The sequence below is a fragment of the Camelus bactrianus genome, chromosome 17 (assembly GCF_048773025.1).
Source record: "Camelus bactrianus isolate YW-2024 breed Bactrian camel chromosome 17, ASM4877302v1, whole genome shotgun sequence".
Taxonomy (NCBI): Eukaryota; Metazoa; Chordata; class Mammalia; order Artiodactyla; family Camelidae; genus Camelus; species Camelus bactrianus.
Window position 1 is genome coordinate 7988499 of NC_133555.1, and position 25044 is coordinate 8013542.

At 39.2% G+C, this 25044-nt stretch overlaps 1 protein-coding gene across 11 annotated transcripts in view; it reads right to left on the bottom strand.

The window, feature by feature from the left end:
• GRM7 (glutamate metabotropic receptor 7) overlaps positions 1–25044 on the bottom strand; it is a 769912-nt gene that overhangs the window by 250386 nt on the left and 494482 nt on the right. For all 11 annotated transcript variants that reach the window (XR_012499878.1, XR_012499877.1, XR_012499876.1 and 8 more), the window contains exons 6-7: positions 17527–17727; positions 9997–10136 (exon numbers count right to left, since the gene is read on the bottom strand). Coding sequence is in view for 1 of the 11 variants with exons in the window: in XM_074344432.1 (XP_074200533.1) it covers positions 9997–10136; positions 17527–17727 (341 nt within the window). In the remaining 10 variants the exon portion in view is untranslated. The remainder of the gene's footprint in view (positions 1–9996; positions 10137–17526; positions 17728–25044) is intronic.

Below are 25044 nucleotides of genomic sequence, written 5' to 3' on the forward strand. Positions count from 1 at the left end.
TTGGAGGCCAAAATTGGAGTCAAAGATGAAAAGAATTGATCTTTTAGATGAAGATTAAGATGAATGGGAATTAAAAGATTAATTAATTGGGGTAGGGTGGTTGGAAAACATCAGTGGGCATGATTACAGTATTATCCCACTATAAGTGAGGAAAGGAAATGGGTTAATATAAGATGTAGCCTTAGCTTTCACTACTCCCTTGGGAGTTTCATTCAATTTCAGCAGAGTGTGTCATGCCACCCACAGGACTCTGAGGGAAAGCTGGAGGTCAATAGAGCTCTCCCTTGGAGTTTAGCTAAGCCTCCTGCGGTGTTGGTGTCACTTATTCTTCTGTTACTCTTCAACCTTGACTCCGCATCTGCGTGTGATTCTGTCTGCTCTTCATTAATTTAGGGTTCTTAATTCAAGATTCCTCCCCAGACTTTTCCAGGTGTGTGATGAGAACAGGTATCAAACAGATGAGTTCACATAGATGAATGCAAAACTGCTTAAGTAAACAAAACTGCATAAAACTATCTGTTTGCATGACTACGTTAATACTCTATTTTAAAATAACGTGAACGTAATATGGATTTTATAGACTTCGTAGAAAACAAAGTTATGTAGTAAAGGACTGTAGTTCGGCAAAATAACCTGCCCCTCCTCTCATCCCACATCCCAACAAAGATTTCAACATCCTAATTTCTTGACCTGTGAATATGTTATATTACGTGCCAAAAGGGACTTGGCAGATGGAATAAGGTTACAGATAGTAAAATAGAGACAGTATCCTGGACAATCTGAGTGAGCCCAGTGTAATCACATTGGCCCTTCAGAGTGGAAGACAGAGACAGAAGGGTGAGTGAGAGAGCTGTGACCACGGAGGAGGAGGCAGGAGACACTGGAAGTATGAAAAGGTCTCAGCTTGCCACTGCCAGCTTCAAAGATGGAGGAAGGGGGGGCACCAGCCAATGCATTAAGACAACCTAGAGAAGCTAGGATCAGCCAAGAGCTGACAGCAAAGAAACAGAGACCTCAGTCCTATAACCACAAGGAACTGAATACTGCCAAAGACTTGAATGAGCAAGAAACAGATTCCTCCCTACAGCCTCCAGAAAGTAACAGCCCTGCTGACACCTTGCTTTTAGCCCAGTGGGATCCACACTGAACTTCTGACCTACAGAACTGTAAGATAAGAAATCTGTCATGTTTTACACAACCAAGTTTCTGGTAGTCATTTATAGGAGCAAGTAATGTGATGAGAAATATGGACACAAATGTCATATATTTCTTCTATCAGGGAGATTATCATGATTTACTTTCAGAGTGTCCCTGTGAAATGCCTATTTTGCTTGACTGGACTTTATTTTAAACACATTAGGGGACTGTGGTTCTGGGATAGTAAATGATTTGCTTAACTAACAAGTGGTAAAGGCAGGACTCAAACTCAGGCTTTCTGAGGCTGCCCTACTTTATAAGACTATCTGCCAGCCCGCTGAAAACACTTCAAGTCTAATTCCTGTGTTTTCATTTTAGCATCATCAGGTCATCCTAGGATTTTTGGCTTCCCAGGGCAAAAAGTTAGGCAGAGGGGACATACACTCATCTCTTTCTTTTTATAATCTTGGATTGGCAACAATGGGTGAGCCCCTGTAATCATGGGTGAGCTCTCCAAACTCATCCTTCTTGTTACCTCTTCTTTCATGTATTATTTCGCCTAAGCCCAAAACACAGTAAGTAATGAAATTCAACAATCTCCCCACAGAACAGAGTTGTGTATTAATAAATAAGAAGTGATTTGTGGGAATGCTTACAATGCAAACAAGAAATAATGGGGGTTCTGGCTTCTCTAATGCACATGTTTATAAAACCATATTGATAATTATAAATAGCATTAATCTTCCAGACGTTCATGGACAGAACACAGTTCTACACCATCGATTACTAGAAGAAATGCTGACAACACAAGGGTGATCTCTCTTTCTGTTCTTTTCAGTATGTTTTAGAATATGTACAAATACATGTTTCCAAACAAAAGCACTGTCTTCATTAAAGCAGTCCTCTTTTGCAGACTGCATTTACTGACCCTTAAAAAAAGTCATTATGGCATCTTTATAGTTGTTCTGGGTCATTAACACTATCGATCCATTATTGTTGATTTAAAAAAAAAAACAACAATTTCCAGAGACCATAAATGTCAAGCATATGTGGAAACCAAATTAATGGAAATGAGTTGAAATCTATTTCAAGTCTAGATTAGGTGAATGAAATGAGATGCCTGTGGGACTAAGGGACTTAAGTGAGAAGAGTTAGCAGGGTGTCAGGCAGTGGGGAATGGTGGGGTCTGCGGTGACCTGCAGAACACACAGCTTGTCTGAACTGGGAAGCCTTTACTTAGATCCAATAAGCTGTTACTGCATGAAATAAAGGCTTATTATTGCCCCATCTTCTGATTTAAAAAATAAAAGCCAAAAACACAGTTATTCTTATGACATTTCTTGATTCTTAAAACATGGGCAAGAAATTAACTTTTAAAATCTACTTGCTATTGTATTTAGTTTGGGATCTCTAGTCTTAAGTTTGCTGACAATTGGAAAGCAGTGCTTACTGTACTGGATTTGTAACGCTCCTGTGTAAACTATCACAGATTCAGAAATGCTGACAAATGGAATTAACTCTTGTCACTCTGGTCTCAGGTTAAATGCCATCTGGTCAGAGAGGTCGTCCACGTCCAGGTTGATAGATCTAGAAACTGGGCAGAGCCACGGTTATAAACCAGATCTGCCCGATCCTAAGTCCTTTGCTGTTTTCACTCTTCCTCTAATGTAGCATTAAAACAATAGAGACACAGGTGGCCGATGGAACTGTCTTTGATGGTTTGATTATGAATTCACCTTCAACAACATAAAAATAGTCAATGACTCCCCCATCTGATCCCTCAAGAATATAGTCCCATCCCATGTTCTCAAATAGCCACAGGTAAGTTTCCAAAACTCAAAATCAATTGGAACAAAACTAAAATCAACTCTTTTATCCCCTTACCTCCTTTTTCCCCCTGACTTGCTTTATCACTCAGAGACCAAAATAGTCTGTCTTTGCAATTTGAACCAGTTTACAGACCACTTATAAAATTCTTAAGGAATCTGTCTGAGAGAATCTCTGGAATCATATGCAATTGCTGACTGCAGTAGAATTCTGGATAAATCTTCTCATCCACTCATCCAACAGGCACTGGGAATTCTAAAAACTGACATCTCCACCACTAAGTAATTTATAATTCAACTGTCTGCTTATCTATTCATCTCTTTAAATGGAACAAGCCGTTTATATATGCTAAGCATTATGCTAGGTGCTGGGGCATAAAGAAACAAAATACAGCTGAGCACTAGAAAGTGACAATTTTAACAGTTATGGGTGATATGATAAACTAAGGATTTAAAATTATTATTGTTGCCATTGTCGCTAACATCTGTTGAATATTTACTACATGCCAGGCACTGTTTTAAGTATGTCACATATATTACTACATTTACTTTTAGCAGTAACAGTATGAAATTGGTACCATCATAACCCTTTATAGCTAGTAATTGGTGGAGCTGAGACTTGGATCCACTTAATCAAGTCAACTTCAAAGTCTGTAGACCTAATTACAAATAACAAAAAACTACAGATGATAAGAGTCATTAATTGATGAATAGTAGGTGATACCACAAAAGAAGCCTTCAGATTGAAGCTGAAGAAGTACTAGATTTGGACAATGTACATTATTTTTCTTTGTCAACATTGCTTTGATAATGGCTATCCACTACCCTATATCTCACGCAATACTTTGTAAAATACGAGCGCAATTAGAATTTTAAAACATTTTTACTGTTGCAGTTTTGAAACAATACAGTGATTAGTAGTTTTATAGGCAGTATAAGCGAAAGTATTGATTATGGGAGATAAAATTTGATAAACAGTGACAGCACAATCAGCTGTAATTTTTTATGCCTTTAAATGCCCATAAAAGCCCAAATTCTAACCAGGGTGAAGATTCAATATTTAACAAAATCACAACTTTGAAAATTAAATTGTAATCACTTTAGTTTAATGAAATCGAAAAAATTCTACTTACTGAGGGTAAGCTGACATTCCCCTTTACATATTAAAATGTAAACTATTTTTTTTAAATTTTTGATTGCCATGAATGAGATTCTGAGTAAAAAGTATCAAACTTAAGTTGCCTTCATTTATCATGGAAACAATCCAGAGAACACTACAAATGGCTTCTTGCAGGGGTTTCTTAGGGCTCCAATGATGTGACCTACACCTAGGTTCCCTCTCTAAGTTTTGACTCCTCTTCCGTGGAGCGCTTGCATGGTGGAGGGCCTCCAAAAGGCTCCCTGTGCCTCCTGTGGCCACACCCACTTCCAGTGGGAGGTATTGGTGTCCCAGACTGGCTGGCAGACGTCCAGCAGTTCATCCTGATTGGACAGGCTTAGTTTAGTGCCCATCTCATCTCTATGGCTACAGTGACTGACTTAGGCTAAATCATGTCTTGTCCCCGGACGTGGGAACTATCCAGGGCAAAGCATGTGGCTAAAAAGGAAGCTTAGTCACTTTTCCCAGAGAGAAAAAGTGTTGCAGATCATGTCTTCCATTAAAAAGAATTCATGCTAATTTTACACAGTTTTATATATTAACAACAAACCCAAATGCCTGCTATGTACCAGGTACTATGCTTGTAGGTGTAAAACAACAATTAAACAAGGATTCTACCTTTCAGGAGCTTTCAGTCTCTAGTGGAAAGTAAGCTTAACAGGGACAAATCACTTAAAAAACCCCCCACACCTCAGAAGACCACTAAGTTGGACTATCCCACAGAACAGCAGATGATAAGGGTTCCAGTAAAGGTTAAGAGATATTTTGTTCAGTTTTCCGTTTAAGAGAGTGTGGAGTACACTGTAAGAAGCTGCCTATTAAGAGTATAATTTTTTCCTTAACTTTAATTAACATGTTGGTATTTCAGAGAAAATTTCAGTTATTTGAAAAAAACATTTTAGGCCTATCTAAATTTCCTCCTAATTGCAAATAAATGAAAGACAGCAGAAATCACCTTTGTTTCTAATATGCAAAACAAATGTAGAGTTTATTCACATCATAAATTCATAATTTTTTCAACTATCTTTCATGTTTTGCCCTTTTTCCAACACATTCCCCATCCCATTGTTTAACTAGTACTGCATTATTCATTTTAAAACATTTATTTGTCTTCTTCTCCATCTTGGGAAGTACTATTTATCCTTAAAAGTCCAGTTTAAATATAAATCAGTGCCTTAAAGCAGCGCCTATCTGTGAATGCAGCAGACCTATTACAGAGCGCTGATTCCATTCTGTGAACTCCGAGTCCAGGGACCTGCCCCTCGTTTCTCTCAGCATCTTCATTGGCTACCGTCCTGCCTGACACACTGCAGATGAACAGTGCATCTTTGCTGCCTTATCCCCTCTCTCCTGCTTCTCCGCCAGGAATGATGTTCTCTAGCATCTCTGCACAGTACAATACAAACCTGAGAAAATAAACCAGGGTTATTTCTGTAGGGCTGGCCGCTGGGAGAGGAAATGGCTTTGCTCTTTATGATTTCCTTCTGATGAATTCCTGCTTGTGCAGAACTATTTCAGAAGCACACCGTGTGGTCATCTGTGAGCCCACAGAGGGGACGGGGCCTGAAGCTACCAGTGGACGGGGGTGGGGGGCGGGGTAGAGGGCAGTACATTCTGAAACAGAGAGGGCCCTCCCAGGCACCTCAGTTCCCGAGGACTGGCTACAGAACGGTGAGCAATGCGGTCCACAGTGCTGGGGCTGTGAGACTCAAAAACGCTGCTTTCTCAGCTAACAAACACATTTGCAATTACTGACCATAGAGAAAGCTCTCTTGAAAATTCCATTTGCAAGATATGATCTAACTGGGGATTGAAAGAGTACCTCCCGTCTTCATGAATGAGAACAAGTACACTTGTTACCTGAAATGCTTTGTTTTATTCCGTTGACTAGGAGAAAGCAAACCTACAAAATGAAGTTTGCCCAAATATCGCTCTCAAAGAACTCTTAACGGAATCAGAGTAACTAGAGCAAAAGCAACGTCTTGAGCAGGGGGACTCTGGATAGGACACCAAACACCAGACAGGCAACCTGGGCTGCGCCCTGGGTCTCTAGGTCAGAGGGGCGGAGAGCCCTCTGGGCACTACCTGGCCGCCTCTTTTGCCTTTTCATTGTGATTCAAGTTAGATTTGCCAATATCTTAAAGGGCCCATAAAAGGCATCTATAGAGTAACCTCCTTTCAAGGCCAGATGAAATTCAGTGGCTACTTTCTGAATTAACCCAGCGGCTCTTGGGTCTAAAAATAGCCGTGTTCCCGGCTCAGCCGATCACACCTTTAGGGCGCACGTAATACCAAGCATAAGCTGCTGGGTCCGGCTGAGGATTCAGGTCCTGCCTGCTCTTCCTACCACACCCTCATCAGCAAGAAAAGCAGAATCAAAAATGCTCCTATTTAATGCTAAGTCAAGCATACCTCCAGATCTAGCTTCCATTAACAAAAACAAAAATCCAAGGTAATGTGGTCGGCTCAACTCTCCAGGCAAATTAAACAGAATATTTGAAATCGGGAGCTATCTGGAATAGTCGGACTGGAACTCTCATTTCCTATGAGGTTTTCAAGGCCTTGGGTTCCCTGCTAGTATATTTTTTCTCTCTCTCTAATGGATTTCAAGGCCATGTATAGGTTAACAATTTACCTTTTAAAATAACTATAACCCAAAACTCTCTTCTGAGTTTTAGACTTCTGTGCATTTCATTTTGGCTCTCAGACATTTGGGAAGACTAAATTAGGATTTTCAGTTTTACCCCTCCCACTCCCAGCAGTCTCCCTAACCTCATGTGACACCATCCACAGGGGATGCTATAAACACGGGATTCACTCTTGACTATTTTTCCTTCAGTCTCAGTTATTATTTTTCCTTCAGTCTCAATACTGATTATTTTTCCCAGTACTGAGTCCATCACTAAATTATGGTATTCTTCCTGTAAGATACATATGTAATTATATATGTATATACAAATGTGTATTACATATTAAACAGACACATTTTCCACTCATTTCATTACGTCTCCGCTATTACCACACTCTCTAAGCCAGCGGTTCTCAAAGTACCATCAGTATCATACAGTGACTCCTTAGGAAGATGAATATTTTGGCCTCCTTCCACTCCCAGACCTTCTGAATCAGGAACCTGGGGGGTATGCCCAGCAATCTGTGTTTACACAAGCCCTCCAGATGATTCTGCAGCACACTGAAGTTTGTGAACCCCTTCACTAAGCCATCCTATTTTAGCTCGACAGCTGCAATGCACTCTTAATTGGTCTTTCTACTCCCATTCCTATTACCTTCTCAGCAAACAAAAGAATTTTTATTCCTAAATTTGATCCAGTCACTCTCCTGCTTTATAACTTCTTCATGGCTTTTACACGTGCTCAGAATAAAGTTTTTAAAAACATTTATTACAACCTACAAGGGGCTGCCTGCCTCGGCTCTTACCTACTGCCCTAACTTCTCCCCCTCCTCCTCCCTCTTTTCTCCCCTCGTGACACCACTGCCATGCCTGCCTTCTCCCGTGGCTCAGTGGGTCATTCATACGCCTCATCCAGTAGGTCCCACTCTACCTCCATCACTCTCTCTCCTGCCATATCTCTTATCACACTTTGGAATTTCCACATACATACATCTCTCTTCTTTACCATCCAGCTCTATCCTCAGTCTTCAGTTATCCAAGAACAGGGGCCATGCTTGTTTTGATATTATTGTGTTCCCACTGCCTCTTACAACATCATCACATGAGAGGTGCTTTTAAACAAAACAAAAAGTTGTTGAATGGCTAATTAAATACAGTCCTTATAAAGGATAAAATACAAATCCAACAAGGAGAACTGACATCAGTGTCGATGCTGGTTCTTAAAAATAGTGGACTTGAGAACTCCCAGCTAATACGTAAAGCGGGAGACGCTCGGCTGGGAGTCCTTGTGTAGGTGGACAAATTACACACGTTAGAAACTTAACACTGGTGCAGGGAATTATGCTGGAAAAGATGAACGCATTCATTTAACCTCTGGGGTCTTACAAGGGTCCTGAGCATCTCACATGTGTATCATGGACCTTGACTGCCCACCTTCAGTTCTGGCTGGCCCACCTGTGTATCATACAGGCAACACCGCATGAAGACACACCTGGGGTACGTTGGCCAGGCTATACTGCCTTGGTTGTGCTTTTGATTGCTACCCCTTGGGTTTACCCATGAGGTTCTGCTTATTTGTTTTGCTTGTATTTTCTATTTTTGCTTGCAAAATGTGTCTTGAGGTCAGGATACTTTCAGCATTCTGTTTGGTTTTGGACCTTAGCATTCACCGCTACTGTCCATCAATTCTTGGACTCCAGATCACAATCCTTTGGACCCAAACTTCATGTCAGCCCACAGGGACAGTGGGCCTTGAGATAAGGAGAACTGGACAGACACAAGCAGAGCCAGGCAGGACAATGTGCAAATGAGGTAGATGGCCCATCATGACTTCAGCAACGCCCCCCCCATACTTGCTTTATGCACAACCCTCTTCTCTAAAAACCATGACCCAAGCCCCATTGCCCCCAAGACATCAACTCTGTGTTCTACGCTCAAAAAGCCTTGTTCTCAGTAATTTCCAGAGTACCTCCCAAGGTGTAGACCAATAAAGGCTAATGGCATCATTTCCAGGTTTGGAAGAGACAATGAAGGGACTCTTCTGGGATAGGGCCTATAAAATGGGTCATTGTATGTGTCAACTTGACTGGGCCATGGGTGCCCTGATATTTGTTTAAACATTATACAGGTGTTTCAGGGTAAGATGGACATTTGAATTGGAAACCGAGGAAAGCAGACTGCCCTCCCTAGTGTGTGTGCACTTCAAACAACCTGTTGAAGGCCTGAACAGAACCACATCGAGGGACCTGCTGTAGAACTTTCTTGAAGTGTAACCCAGTCCAGTGAATCTCAATAGAAGAGGCGATGCAGTACGCCTTCTCCTCTGACTTCCGCCACCCCTGCACCCCAGGCTCCAGGAACCTTACCCACCAAGCTCCGGTCTGACCCATTTTAGTTCCTTCCCGTTGGGGAGGAAAAGCAGGACATGTGTGATGGGCTGAGCTCCAGCCATGCGGGTCTCCGGTAGGATGGAGGTATCCTAGCCCGTGAGTTTAAAGGAATATTTCAATAGTCACAAATAAGGCACTAGAAGTACTACTAGAAGCACATTTTTTAATGTTGAACCTGATGTATTAAGAAAGTAAAAAAGATAAATAAATAAAAGGGGGCTGGAAGGCTGTCAGCTAACATCTAGGCAGGCGTATTCCAAACAGGGCCACTTCAGGGGAACATCAGTGATACTCAGGCAAGGCCACTCCATGACTATGATGGAACAAGATAAACAAGGCCACTCCGCCATCACGTGTGAAACGAGACACAAACAAGGATACTCCACAACCACAAAAATAACCAGACATCTCCTTTCCCAGTTCCCATAAGCACCTACTATTCATTTTTAGGCGTAATTCTCGCACATCTCTTATGCTCGGATCTCCTAGGTAAAAATCACCAAGAGACCCAATCATCAAATTGTCTCCACTTCCTAAGAGGATCCAACCCAAAAAAGATCTCGAGAAAGTATTAAAGTATTAGCTGGTAACTTGTTCGTTAAGCTATCAGAACCTCATATTAAATGAGATGACTCACACAGTTGCTGAGTAGCTCAGGCATGAGCTCCACAAGCATTTCCTATCGCCGCCATCATCATCACTGTTATTCCTGGTTATCAGTCTCTGCTGATGCCTGTAACACACTGCATGTTCACTTGCAGATGCTCACAGACAAGAAACCTCTGCCAAACTGAGCACAATAAATGTCTGTTCATTCATCATGTAAGCAAAGGAAGAGGAACAGGTAGAACTCACATTGAGCTGCAGTTCATCTGTCCACTGTCCAATCAGACGGTAACCAGGGTTGGTGGTGTTTGTGGCCTGGTACTGAAAGATGTCATAACGCCCAGGTGCGTCCCCGTTCTTGTTAAACATTACTGGTGTGCCCGCACTGCCTGAGGAAGACAAGAAAATGACAGACTTCAGTTAAATTACAAGATTCCTTCTGTCTCTTACGCCCTGGATAATGGTCTGGAGATCTGGTGATGAGCAAAGTAGGTAACCCCACTGTTTAACAGGTTCACCCCAAATGTTTCCTGAAACTTACTGGCAAGTCATCACTGTGGTCCGTGAATGCAGACTATAGAAGATGGGAAGACGACCTGCTTTCCGCTTTAAACAAGTCCAATTTTTCAATGTCTTAAAGTATTTTATTCTACTTTGTCCTTTCTTATAAGGAATAAAAATTAAATGCATTATTTTCCAAAGAAAATCTTAAGTTTTGTTGTTGCTATTATTATTATTATTATTTTACTATTATTATTAAGTTTTCACTAAACACTAAATTGTGGTCAATAAAATAAATCATTTCAAGAAATAAATAAAAGCATTTTAAAAGGGAAATGTAAGAGAACTGAAAAACAAGCACAAAAGTTCACTTAAAAACATACTTGGATACTGAACGCATTTAAAAAATACGTTTTGATGATTATTTGTTTCATAGGACAGTCACCCTAAAATGCTTAGCAGTGTGCCTGGTAAAGGCTTTATAAACAATGATTTCTTTCTCAGTTTCCTATTTGGGTCTTATTTAAAACATTTATCCTCAGATAAAACCAATTTGGAGGGCAAAACTCAGACACCAAAGTCAATTTTAAAAGACTAATGTGTGTACTGAGAGTGTATATATATGTTCATATATTTATAAATATATAATTTTATATTTGTATATATAGTTATATATATATATATATAAAATTCAATATATACTTATATTTATATTGAAAGTTGGTTGTGAGCGAAAAGTCCCTCAATATTAACCATAAGGAACAAATGGCAAACCTTACAGAGAATGGAAGATGTGAGTTTTGGTTACTTTCAGCAACAGTAACAAAGGAATCACCAGAAGTTTGGTAGCTCAGCGCTCTCTCATGATCCCTTGGAGACAGGAAAAGTTCCGCTGGCTCAAGGGGATGTGACTAGTGTCTACCCTGCCTTAGTTTAACACCAGAGCATTGCTCCCAGCAGAAAACAGGGCTCTGCTTCCTGCCTTTTACAGAGAAGTTTAGAGATCAATTACAAGCTGAAACAGAATCACTGAGAACAGGAGTTCATTTTGCTATTTATAGGGGAGCGGCACAAGTCTCAGGTGATGAAAATGAAGTACTTTTGATAATTCTCATTAAAAAACTGAAGATGCTGATGGTGGCAGGGCTCTGCATCTGGTTAGCAGTCATTGACTTCTGCAGGATTTGGGCCAACATGGTATTTGCATTAATGACATGGATGAAAGAACAAAGGCATGATAAATGGATTGGAGAGACTATGCTTAGAACAGTAAATATGGATGCTGACACTAAGGAAGCGGGAATGATGCTGAGAGTTACCCAACACAAACTGTCACACACCCCAAGATAAAGCTAGAAAAAGGGTCCAGAAAGGGGGATAACATATCTGGTGACAAGAGGCACACAGAGTTGCAATCCTAGGGTAAAAGTTACTCCTCTGGAAGGGAAGGCCCAACACAGAAGCTGGGTACCAGGGGCAGCTATAAAAAACTCCACGCTATCTCCACACTATTCATTATTTTTCAGGAAGACATTAATATTCAGATTGCACATTGAATACTAGGATTCATCTTGTGCTTTGCTATAATTCTACAGCTTCTACTCAGTAAATAATACGACTTAATTAAGCTTTTCAGTCTTTGCGAAGAGAGAGGAAGATGATTGGAGGCCTGGAGCTATGAAGGATCTCAAGCCCACCAGGAAAATATTCATCAGGATGGTACCCACCTCACCTGTCTCCCTTCTTACAATCTTTTGAGGAGAAATGATCCCTGCAGTTCCCTTTCTGTTCTCACTAAAGTTCATGCTCTAAAAAATAAATAAATAAATACGGAAGAAGAGCTGAACAGCCTATCTAAGTGACTGGTAACAGCGTATTGTGTGGCTTTGACCTTTCTGATGGATTCTATAATGCAACTGGCATGTTTTGGCAGTTTTTTTTTTTTTTTTCTCCACAAAACTTCTTTTAAACAGCACTCCTGAACTTCTTGAAAGAGAAAAAGAGTCACTGAGTTTAATGAACTCTATAGTAATTAATAAATAAATAAATAAATAAATAAATAAATAAATAAATAAATAAAAGATAAAACAAATCCAGAGAAAATAAGTAAGTTATCAAAGGAGAAGTGATCACTTGCAGAAATCTCTACCAGGAACCTGGGCCAGAAGGCAAGGGTCCTAAGGTAAAGAAAGCAGGGATACTGGGAGAGAATGATGGGAGATGGAAGGCACTCAGGTACGAAGTCTCCTTCCCAGATGAGAGTATCTGAGTATCATTCCTTTCTTCCTGGTTTGAGAAGGATTTGGGAAGTAGGTTGCTCAGATCACAAAACAGCACTCAGCATCAAAGTATTTACCTGACAGGTTCTCTCTTCTCTTTTTGCCTCCCCATGCACAGACTCCAGAAATGTTGCACTGATTTGTGTTCCAGCTAATCTTTTGCTGCTCAACAAACTATCCTAAAACATACTGCTCAAAAAAAAAAAAAAAAAAAAAGACAACCTGTATTTTGCAATTGGGGCAGGGATTGGCAAAAACAACCCCTCTCTGGTCCACTCACAGCAGCTGGGGCAAGTTGCAGCTCACATGTCTGACAACTGAAGCCGGCTAAACAGTTTGTGACCCAAGCTGGGGCTCTGGCTGGGACACCCGCATGTAGCTGGTCCACTGGCTTCTTGGCTTCCTCCTAACATGGTAGCCGTGTTCATAATACGGAAGTCCCACGAGAACCAGGCAGAAGCCCTATTACATGTTATGCCTTAAAAGTCACTTGTTGCTACTCCTCTATTAGTCACTCAGATTTGAGAGAAGGGAACACAGATTTCACTCCTCAATGAAGGAAAGCTAACTTCATGTTTCGAGAAGAGAACATGAGATGCGCCATCTATATTAAATATATCCCGACCCAATCTGTTCTTTGGAAAGTAGTAAATCAAGGTACAGACATACTTTAAGTTAAATACTTCACAATGTGGCAATTGTCTAAGATTGTGTATCCAAGACAACAAATGCGTGAAACTTTTAAGTGTTGACATCTGGTTGGATAGGCCAACATCATCGAGAGAGAACTAAAATTCAGTCTCAGGTCATTGCATTCATTTGGGATGCAAGAAAAGATGGCTAGGAGTGATGAAGACAAAATTAGCCATCTTTTCTGTTGGTGCACAAGAGGAGGTTAAGTATTTCGTGAAGATGTAGTCAATAGTTTTAGAACATTCTATTATCGTTTCCTAAATTGATGCTTTTATAAATGTGATGGTCAGAGTTGTTAAATTGTACTCTCCTGGTCTGGAACAAAACTCCGAGGAGTATAGAACATTTTATACGAATGTAACAAGAGAGCACAATTAGGCTTATTGAGAAAAAGAAACATTAAATTTCTAAAACATGCAAAGGAGAGGCTACATTTTTAATAATAGACCAGAAGGGAAAGAGACTTGAATTTTAGATCTGCCTCTTATTTCCTAGCTGTAAAGTCTCGGAGAAATATCTTCTGCTCTCCAGGATTTGATTTCTTTATTTAAAAATCAGGAAACTGAGTGACTAAACAATGTCAAGTTTCTTTTCACCCTAATAGTTGCTCACTTAAAGTGACATGAAAACCACTTCACTAAATCTAACACAGGTTTTCTGTTTTTGTTTTACAAAACTGTTGAGCCCCATTATTAACAAATGTCACAGTACCCCAGAAGTCTCCTGCCTGTCCCCATGGCAGAAAGAAATATCACCAGAGTAAAGGAGATCATGGTGAACACACAGCATGATTACTATGATGCCAAAGAGAGAAACAATTGGCCCTTTCTGTAAACTCCCACAGAGCCTTTGTTCTAAGATGGAACAGCAGGCATCTTGCAGTAACCCCTTCCTCTCAGATGCTTAATAATAGTCAAGGGAGCAGGCCATGGTGTTATGCCCTAGGTACAAATTACAGCATCATCACAACCTAACTGTGTGGCTTTGAGCGTCATGAGTCTTGGTTTCTCTGTGAATCAGTTTCCTTACTAGTGAAAAAAATACATGAAGGAAGGAAGGAAATGAACTAAACCATTTGGCATTTTGAATATTAAGTAAGCCAACACACAAAAAGTACTTAGCAGTTTGCTGCACACGGTAATCATTTGATAAACACAGGCCTGTGTCCAATCAGAAACTCAGCAACCTGGGCTCCTCAGTGGATAAAATCATCTTAACACAGTGATTCTACAAGCATTATCTGGAAGAATAATCTGATGAGAATCACCAAAAACATCCCCCAAATGAATTTTTGTTGTTATTGTTGTTGTTGTTACTAGTGTAAGAATGGTCACGTGTACCTATGGACCATAATTTAAAGCCCAGAAACTGACCCCAGGATATGTAATAAAATTTATATATGCTTGGTTCTGGGGAAATTAATGTTTTGTTTTAAGAGCTTCTGTAAGATCAGGAAAAAACTACAAAACGAAGATCATATGTAGTTGAACTATTTTCTGGCTATATACATTATCATTTTTGTCTCTATCTTAACTCAAAAACTCTTGGTTCTAAAATCAGATGTGGCTTCTCTTCACTGAGTTACTCGGTAATTCATGAATGATTGATAGGATATTGTGGCTTTAAATGGATTGTTATTTACAAGCAGAGAAGCAAGAAGACTTTTTTTAACCATAATATAATTACCTAAACCAGGAAATTAACATTGATAGAATACTATTTAAAACTAATCCTCAAGTTTTATTAGAAGTTCTTCCACTGTCCCATTAATATCCTTCTTTTTTCTGGTTTAAGATCAATGCTCCCACATTGCATTTAATAGTAATGTCTCCTTAGTTTCTTCCAGTCTGGAACACTTCCTCCATCTATCTTTTCTCATGACCTGGACACTTCTGTAGAGTACTAGCCAGTTAATTTTGTAAGACGTTTTTCAATTATGGATGTCTGATGCTTCTTCATGGTTAGATTGAGGCTATATGGTTTTGGCAATGAGGCCTTAGAAGTGATGTCCTAACCTTCCCTGGGTGTCTCATAACAGGAGGCAGTGATGCTATGAAGTCTCATTATTGTGATGCTGACCGTGGCGACTTGGTGAAGGGCTGTCTTCCAGGTTTCTCCACTTCAAAACTGCTCATTCCCCCTCTGTAATGAGTATGTTCCATGATGAAGGATACTTTGAGATTATACAAATATCTTATTTCTCCTCCTACTTTAGCCCAATCATTTTAGCATCCACTGATGAGTTGTGCCTGAAACAGTTATTACTGAGGCCAGTGCAAAACGGTGATTTTTGTATTTCCATATTTGCATCATTCCATCACCCTGGCCCTTCTCCTGCATTTATGTATTCAATTCAATTATGTATTTATATCAGTATGGACTCACTGAGATTTGTTATATTCTATGAGTTTAATCCATGGTTGGCCCAGAATTAGCCAATGGCATCTTCTGCAAGTTGGTTTTGGTGCCCTCTCAACGTGACCCCAGCAGTTTTCGAGACATTCTCACTTGGTGGCACATGATGTTTCCAACTCATCTTGTACGTGTCCTGCCCTGGCCCCTGAATCAATGGTTTAATGAGGGAGCCCTAGTTTTTTCATTGGAGAATGGCATTTATAAATACAATGTGGGTGTTAGATGTAGCCATTTCTACCGAGGTGTCATTTCTTCTAGGCCCTCTCAATGGACAGAACTAGGCATTAAACGTTTACGTACATAAGCAATGTACACATATCCATGTATCTCCCCATCCACGTGTACATTAACAGCCCTGTGATCATGCTGGTATCTTCTGTTCTAATCCAACACAGTAAGATTTATTTGAGCTTCCTCTCATCCTTATTAGCAATTTCTTTCTCTGACAATCAGAGACCTGCCTCTCATTATCCACATTACTTTAATTGAACCTCTCAGCCCTCTGATGCACATAAACAATCTTCAGAGTCCTGACAAAACACATAGTAATGTACTAACTATTGTATAATATCTGTGTACAGAAGTCTTTAGTCTTACAGTATATAGTCAAATTCTGTCTTCTAAAATTATTTGCACTCATTTTTTTCTTCCTCATCCCCTTTCGCGTGGTTATGTCATTCATATGTAATGTACTTAGGTTTATTACCATATTAAATTTTGTACTACATGTATGTAATGGGTTTTTTTTGATTGAGATATAATTGACATTTAAGATGGTTAATTTTATGTGTCAGCTTGACTGGGGATGCCCAAATAGCTGGTAAAATTTAATTTCTAGGTGCAGATGAGGAGATTTCTGGCAGAGATTAGGATCTGAATTGTTGAACTGAATAAAGCAGATGCCCTTCCCTCAATGCGGGCAGGCATCATCCAGTCCCTTCAGGGTATGAATAGGACAAAAGGCAAAAGAAGGGCAAATTCACTCTCTCTCCTTGAGCAGAGACACCCATCTCCTCCTGCCCTTAGACACTGGAATTCCTTGTTCGGTGGCTTTCAGACACAGATTGGGACTTACACCACCAACCCTCATTCCAAGGCCTTGGCACTTGTACTGAACCACACCACTGCTGCCCTGGGTCTCCAGTTTATAGATGGCAGGTGTGAGATGTGTCCTTCATCACTGCATCAGCCAATTCCTACACTCAACCTCCTATTCTCTCTCTCTCCATACATACATAGCCTATCGGTCCTTTGTCTCTGGAGAACCCTGACAAATACAATCCACATTTGGGCAAATTTTAATTATTTATTTAGGTTTTGGTATGTGGAGCATTAAGATGTTTTAAGAGTCAAGACTACCTTAAAGGGGTAAAAGGTATGATCAGAGAAATGGTACTCTTCCTTTATGCCTTCTACCCTAACCACCAATTTTCCCATCCACCCATCTCTTTTAGGTAGCCCATTAATTTCCACCAGAATTTTATACTTTGAGAAATACGTTTGTAATCTGAAATTGGTGGTTGGTGTGGACAGATTACAATCATTACTTCGATTAACTTGAGTACCTAGGGCAACTGTCCCTTCCTTATCCTCTTATCCCTTCCCATTTGTCCTTACATTCACTGAGGAAAAAATTGGCAAAAAAACAAAAAACAAAAAACCCAACACTTCTACTTTAAGAAAAGGAGGCCAAACCATGACCTCCCAAAATTCATTCATTCATTCATTCATGGCCTCACTCACTACTCATTCAATCCTATAACTGATTCAATCATTTGAAATTATATAGTTAACATGCTCAAGAGTAAATAACCATCCAACTACATAACTTACGAAATGCAGAATGCCAACAACTAGGACTTCGAAAAGGGATGGATGTTTGGAGACTCACCATTGAAATTCACGTTGCGAATATACTTCAGCAACTTCTTGCCCCCAGCTTGCTCCATCTCCGGACAGACACCCCGGTAGTCAGCACAGAGGTCCTTGTTCATGTGATGCAGGGCGTGAGCCATTGCGTACACGGCGTCAATCACGAACTGAACTTTACCCTCCTGCTCATAGTTGGAATCTTTTCCAATTCTCTCCTGTCCTGCACATTAAAACAAGGAACACACACAAAGATTGGTGTTGAGTAGGATGCTTAAATTTGCATTTACTTCCATCAAAGCTAAAGAAAACAGAGCTTTGGAGAGTATACCACATATCCATGTTTGGCTACCACGTCTGGTGGTTTTAATAGCTCTCGGTATTTGACTTCGGAGCACGTGACACAAACCCTCCTGGTGTCCTAGACACATTTTAGAAGCAGCACTCCAAATGATTACAACAGCTTTTGGAAGAAGTCAACACACTATTTATTCCAAACACAGTGGTGTATATAGAATGAAGGGGTTGCTGGGATTAGAAGCCGGGCTGTCACGTTTGGATCTTCAAAGCTCACTGCGTCTGCAAAGGTGAGGGCCCGAAAGAAAATGATAGAAAACAAACTAAATTCCCCCCTGAACTCGTGACCTTCTCCTATATACCTCCTCCACTCCCTGTGCCATCTCAGCTGTTGGGATTACTGGATGCTCAGATGCTCAGGCCAGAAACCCTGGTGCCATTTTCTATTCTTTCCTGTCTCTCACTCCACATTCCCACATCTATTGAATGAACAGCCCAACCTCTCAAACACTGAACAGTTTTGGCCACGCTACCAACGCCTTATTTATTTGTTTCTCATCTCCCATCAGGATGCAATGCTAGCAGTCTTCCTCTGTGCTCATATTTCCAAACCACAGAGCTAATCACCTTGGCCCCAAGCTCAGAATTCCTCAATGGTTCTCCACTGCCTACAAAATCAAATCCTAATCTCCTCTCCTGACAATGGAGGGTGTTCATCATTTTGTTCCTGTCTGCCTAACAACAAGACTGACAGTGATTAAGAGCCCTCCACTGTGCTGGAAGCTTTATGTACATTCTTCTCATTTCATCCTCACTTTGCGAGCTAAATATTATTAATCCTCATTATACAGATGGGAAAGCTGAGCCTTACAGAAATCAAATCATCTTCCGGAGGTCATGCACCGGTAGAGCAATGATGACAGCTCGGGTTTATCAGAAGCCAAAATTAACATTTATCTCACATCATTAGCCTAACCTCACCTTTTTTCCCACAATCCTTTTGAAAATTTTTTTGCTCCAGACAGTATGGTGATTTTTTTTCCTGAATACATCATCAACTCTAACATTACCTTTTCACATGGTCTTTGGTTTGCCAGAAATGTCCCTCCTTGCTTTTGCCATCACAACTGAATTCTCTCTCCATGGCACAATTCAATGGTTGCTTACGCTTAGCCTTTCAAATATTTTAATAAACCATTTCAAATCTTTATTATAAAACTAAGAATAGTACAATATTTTAATGCTCTACCACTTTCTGTTTTGTTGTTGTTTTCCTTATGTCCCCAGTACTGGACACAGCATTTAGTATCTAAAAGATTCTAAACAATACCTGTATTAATTTATGCAAGCATTATGTACACGATCCTGCCAGGAACTCTCTTTAGACCTCATGTCCCTGTGTGACAAGTAATTACCCAAAGATTAAATTCCACTTTCACAGCAGTATTTCCCCAATTGTTTTCTATAGTACATTTGTGTCATGGAGAAACAATAGGAATCATACAATCCCTTTTCCCGCAAAACAAAGAGCTCCTGACAGTCACTGTGTTAAATATTATTAGATTTCTTTACTTAGAGACTGTTTCAGTGCATTTAATATAATGTAAAGTATAATTTCCAAGAAGGAAGTTCAGAATTTCCCAAAATTATGTGGACTGGTATTTTTCCTTCTTAGAGAACACATTACTATCTCAAACAGCACTTTTGTATTTTATATGTATCTCATTTAAATACCAATCAACCTCATGCTCACTGCTTGTCACTGGGTCCACACCTTTTCAGTGTGTGTAGAGCAGTATTTTTTTTCTTTTTTTTGAAAAACATAAAATTCGCCATGAATCCATACTGTTCCAATTCAAATTCTGGACTACAGGGTTTTTACTAATCTTGACACTCTTACGCCTTTGCCACATTTTCTTTCATAGAAGGAAAATCCTGGTTCTTAATGACACCATTATAATTATTCATTTGCTTTAATCCACAATACACAGATAACATCCATAGAGTAACAATTACACCTACCAAACAGTCTAGAAACTGTAGTGTCATGAACAGCTTTGGGCAATTTTACGTTTTTTAATTCTTGTCTGAATATTTTGGTGACTGATTCTGAGCAACGGTATTGCTTTGTTAAAGAGTAAATTCATACACATTTTTGCTAAATATTGGCAAGTTCCCCTCTAATGACTTCACACTACTTTGCTTTCCACCCAGCAAAGAATGAGAGTGTTTGTTTTCCAACTACCTCAATAAACAAGTTACGTACTCAAACTTGGATTTCTGTCAATCAGATATGTGAGAAATGCTACCACAGTCTATTTTTATTTGCATTTTTCTTATTATAGGAGAGGTTGAACATCTTTACCTATAAAGTCTATTGTATGTCTTTTCTGCAAATTGTTTATAATCTAGCCAATTTTTATAAAAAGTTGGTCCTCTGCTCTATTTTTAAAAGCTTTTTATTAATTAGTCTTATTAATTCTTTGAGATTAAGTTGCAAATATTTTTACTGGTTTGCTATTTTTCTTTTATACACTTTAGGTATTGTCCAAGTAAAATATTAGATTAAAAATTATTTTTCCAAAAATTAATTTATTGTCTTCTTATTGTTTCTGGATTTTCAATCATGTTTGGAAAAAATGCTCCCACTCCCAGAGTAAAGAATATTCCATCCATGTTTTCTTCTAGTACTTCTATAATTTTATTTTTTAAACTTAGATATTTCATTCACTTGGAATGTATTTTGTTCTGCAGTGTGAAGAATCAAAATGTTATCTTTTCCCATACAGTTAGTCAGTTATTGTAACATACACCAGTTCATCTTTTTAAACTGATCGGAAGCACTTCATTTATTATACATAAATTTCCATAAGTAATTACATCTATTTCTGGATTTTTTAAATCCATGTCATTGTTTGGTTTGTCTATTCATGTGCCAATACTCCAGTTTCAATTAAAAGAGCTTTGTAACATATTTTAATAATGGGTAGAGTTGGCCCCTCTCTCACCAGAATTGTTGCTTTTTTTTCCCCTCAAATCTTCCTGGTTATTTTTGTTTATTTACTCCAACGAGCTTTATTAACTACCTATCTGTTGCAAGAAAAGGAAAAAAATGTAATGTTACATTTACTGGGTTTACATTGTGTTTATAAATAAACTTAGAACAGAAATCTCTGTAAAGGTGAGAATTCCCATTTGTGTCTTTCCATTTGCTCAAATCTACATTTGCTTCCTTCAACAGTGTTTTAAAATTTTTCTCACATGGGTTTTGAGTGTTTCCAGGAAAGGCAGCCTTGGTGTTTTATTTAGTTTTGCTATTAAAATATGGTTTTCTTTGCTATGTATTCCCAAGGGTTTTGAGTTGCATACATAAAAGCTATTCTCATTTTTTTGTGGTTGTTTTATTATTTTTCAACTTTCCATCACAAAAAAAGTTTAAATGTAGAGCATGGTTGAAATAACTATACAGTGAACTCACCAACTAGATTCTTACAGTAACATTTTACTTTACTTACTTTATAAGGCAATTCATTTTCTAATATTAATTTTACAACCTGCTACTTTACAAATTTCTCTTATTTATAGTGCTTAAAAAAGGCAATCTTGATGGCATTATGACCATTATAAAATATGTACTATGAAACAGGTTCAGACTAGTAATTCAGGAGAGCAGTTTTTAAACTGCATTTATAAAGACATTCATCTCAGAAAGAATGCCTTGAAAAATAACTGCAATATTTCAGATTGTGAAGCATTTCATTATGTGTGAAACATTACAGACTTTAGTCCTTTCTTGAAGAGTCACCAGGCCCATTAGCTTATTAAACACTGTGAGAAAAGGGGGTTATATTTGTCTCTCGGGCTACAAGGATTTGACCTGTTTAGTCTTATATCAAGAAAATCAGAACTGGGAAATTCATTAAAAAAACAACAAAAAGCTAACTTGACTTCTCCTACTGTGGCACACACAACTGTGTGCCAAGTTCAGAGTCCGGTTACTCATCTACCACTTGGCCTTCCTCCCCTAACTGAAATCTGGTTCTCTTCAGGTATTGACAGCCACCATAGGAGCGAGGGGTTCTGGACCCCTCCTGAGCCTCACTGAGTCAATCCTCTTGGTCTAAGCCAATTCAACTTCCTTGGCAAGGGCTGATTTAGGAACAGGCATGGGACACAATTCTATACAGTGAGATGTAAGAAAAGAGTTTATTGAGGGAACTCCCGAGAAAGTTTATTTGCTCTTAAAGAGAGATTGTATTCAATTGTCTCAAAAGTATCACCCCTCCACCTAACACACACACACATATCCGCAGTTATTCCAGTCATTTTGCAGTCCTCAGGCAATGACACAGCACACAAATAACAGAATAAAAATGTGGTAGGGATGTAAAAATCCAATTGAGTTGCAAGTTAGCCAGGCCTAGAGTCACCCTACATTTTTCCCATGTGACATCTTCAATGGCTTATCCACTTGACTAACGCTTGATATTCAATATTTTCCAGGTTTATCTGAACACCACACTTCTTATTCACGTACCATTTTACAACATCTTAAGGGTCTAGTATAAGCATGCCCCCCCAAAAAACTGCAAAAAAATGTAATTTTAGAAGTATTTTTAACAACATAGACTAAAATAGAAAAAAAGAAAGCATTTTCAATCAGTTCCTAGTTAACAGCTCATTCTTTGAAACCTTGTGATGAACTGAGATGTCACGTTCTTTTCTTGAATGAAGTTCATCCTTTCATCATGTTTCCCAAGAAAGGATCTGAGGTTTAGATAAAATGAGAACTCTGAAGTATTCATTTTTTTTTTTTTACTTCTCCAGTAGGCACAGAAATTCTCCTTTTAAAGTCTCCTGATTTTCTGTTGCACTGTTATTTTTATCCAAAGAGTTCAGTATTTATCTTCAAAACACACTCTTTCAAACTTCTGTTGAATAAACTGTGAGCTGCACGACACAAGAATAATTTACCACCCCTCTCACAACCGGAATTTCTAGAGTTCATTCTGCTGGTGAGGTCTTCTCTCTTTGAAAGACCCGCTTATTTTGTCCCTTTGAACCAACTGCTTTCTCAGAGTATATGCCTTAGTTATTATGCATGAGCTAACAATGAGGGAGGAAAAAACGCAAAGAAAATGCAAGAAATTATGGAATTGAAATTATTAATATAAACAATCCCATTTCAATGGGAAAAAGGAAAGAGAGAGAGTTGGGCAGAGGCAGGAAACAAAGATATTTGCTAGTGTGAACTGAAAAACCTCCCGGGAAGGTTCTGCAGACTTGAACTACTGGCCCACTGTTTACCTTATGTTTCTCAGGGAGTGATAAATTGTAATTTTGATTTCAAATATTAATTGCAGTTATTTGCTTCTGGAAGACCCTTCTCTGGTCATGTATATTGGTGCTGGCTAAGCCTTCAAACCTTGTGTTACATAAATATATTTTATTGAATGGAGAGCCACAGACTTAAAAATTTCTTGAGGCTAACGTCCTGAGAAGAACTGTAGATAATTAACTAAAATACTAATGCTTGGATATACTGCAAATGATAAATACCCTAATAAAAACAGGAAAATAATACATTGCAGGAGCTTTGAGAAGAGTTGGGGTGCATTTTGGTAGCAATAAAACTGCTAGATTCTGGATAAAGAGGATGCAGGGATGGAGGGTGGATATCCTGGAGCACTAGAAAATCTTGCAAGGTTCTGAAAAAATGCTACCCTTAGCTTGCAAGCCTTGTCAAAATGCAACTGCAGTCCCTTCCATAATTTAAAAATAAATAACTCAGTTTACTGGATTTTTTTTTCTTTTCATGCATATACATTTCTAAGATGAATGTTAATGATAAAATAAGATTCTGTTTTATATAAATTTGCTTTGCTGCCTTTTTTTTAAAAAAAAATTTTTTTGCAGTGACCCTTATCTATAGAATCTCAGAGTAAAAACCCATGGCAGGAAATCTCAGTAGAAGGAAAGTCAGAAGGTCTAGATTGAGACAAAAACCTTCACTGTTGCTGCCCCTCTGTTTGGAAGTGAGACTGACTGAAAATTAAATGAGATCAGCCACTCATGCAAGGAATGATGGGGTTCCCTGTCCTACGGCTGCAGGCAGCCTGGGCCCACTGTGTTCCTCCAGTGCACCACGCTCTGTGCTAAGCACTTCTCATGGTTTCCTGTTTAACCCTCACAACACTTTCTTGGGGAAATGCTATTATTTTTTCCATCTGTGATCCATTCCCAGTCTCTCTGTTACTTCACTCTACATCATAGACCATTAGCTAAACGGTTCCCTCCATATCTGCACTTGGGAAAGCGATGAACCTGAGTTTCCCCCTTAGATTATTTTCAAGTTTAGATTTGAGCCACCAATAATCTCAAAGTTCATGGTAGCCATAATTTTTACCTCCTCTTATACACACTGCATCTTTTTGCTTGAGTTTCCTGCAAGGAGGAAATGGGTGGTTTTGACAACTACCATCACATTCTTCCCTGACTTTTCCTTGAGCGGAAAAGACAATGCCCAGAGAAATCGCCAAAAGGCTGGCAGAAGGACGACAACAAAACCAAACTGCCAGATGACTTCCCAGCTAACCCCTTACCTTAGATCACCAAAATGGGATTTTAACTGAACCATTAACATCCCAATGTTTTGAAACAGACACACTGAGTACTGCATCAAAGATTCAGAAAGAATTCTAGCAAAAGAGAACAACAATGCCTAGCCACAAACCCTCATTTCTAACCACTTCCATGCAGGATGCTTCCCAGAAGACTATTTGTCATTTACAACAGGGTTTTCTTCCACAATTCCATTTTCGATTTCCAGGTAAGTGCAAGTTAAGATATGTGCGGTGAGTAACTGTAGGATAGGAGTAGGGCACCCAGGGCAAAGGATTGGAAGGACTGTCCCAGCTCCAAGTTCCACACACCCCAAATGTGTGGAAGGCGTTTTGAGATACTCAGCGAAGGACTTTATGTCCAAGAGCCGTCTGTTTTAGGTCATGCAGCCAACTGAGCAAGAACTGAGAACATTACTTCTGAAACTCACACGAGAAACCTTGGTATCCCAAACAGAACGAGATCTGGTTTCTTAAAGAAGTGCATAGATTCTGTTCCCATTTCTCACATAGATTTCCTCTCTTCTGATTTCTTAGGCTAAATTTCTGTTTATACAGTTTCAGTTGCTTCTTCTAAGCAAACGGTAAAAATCACCAGGGAAGCAATCTTTCCAAAAGTGACC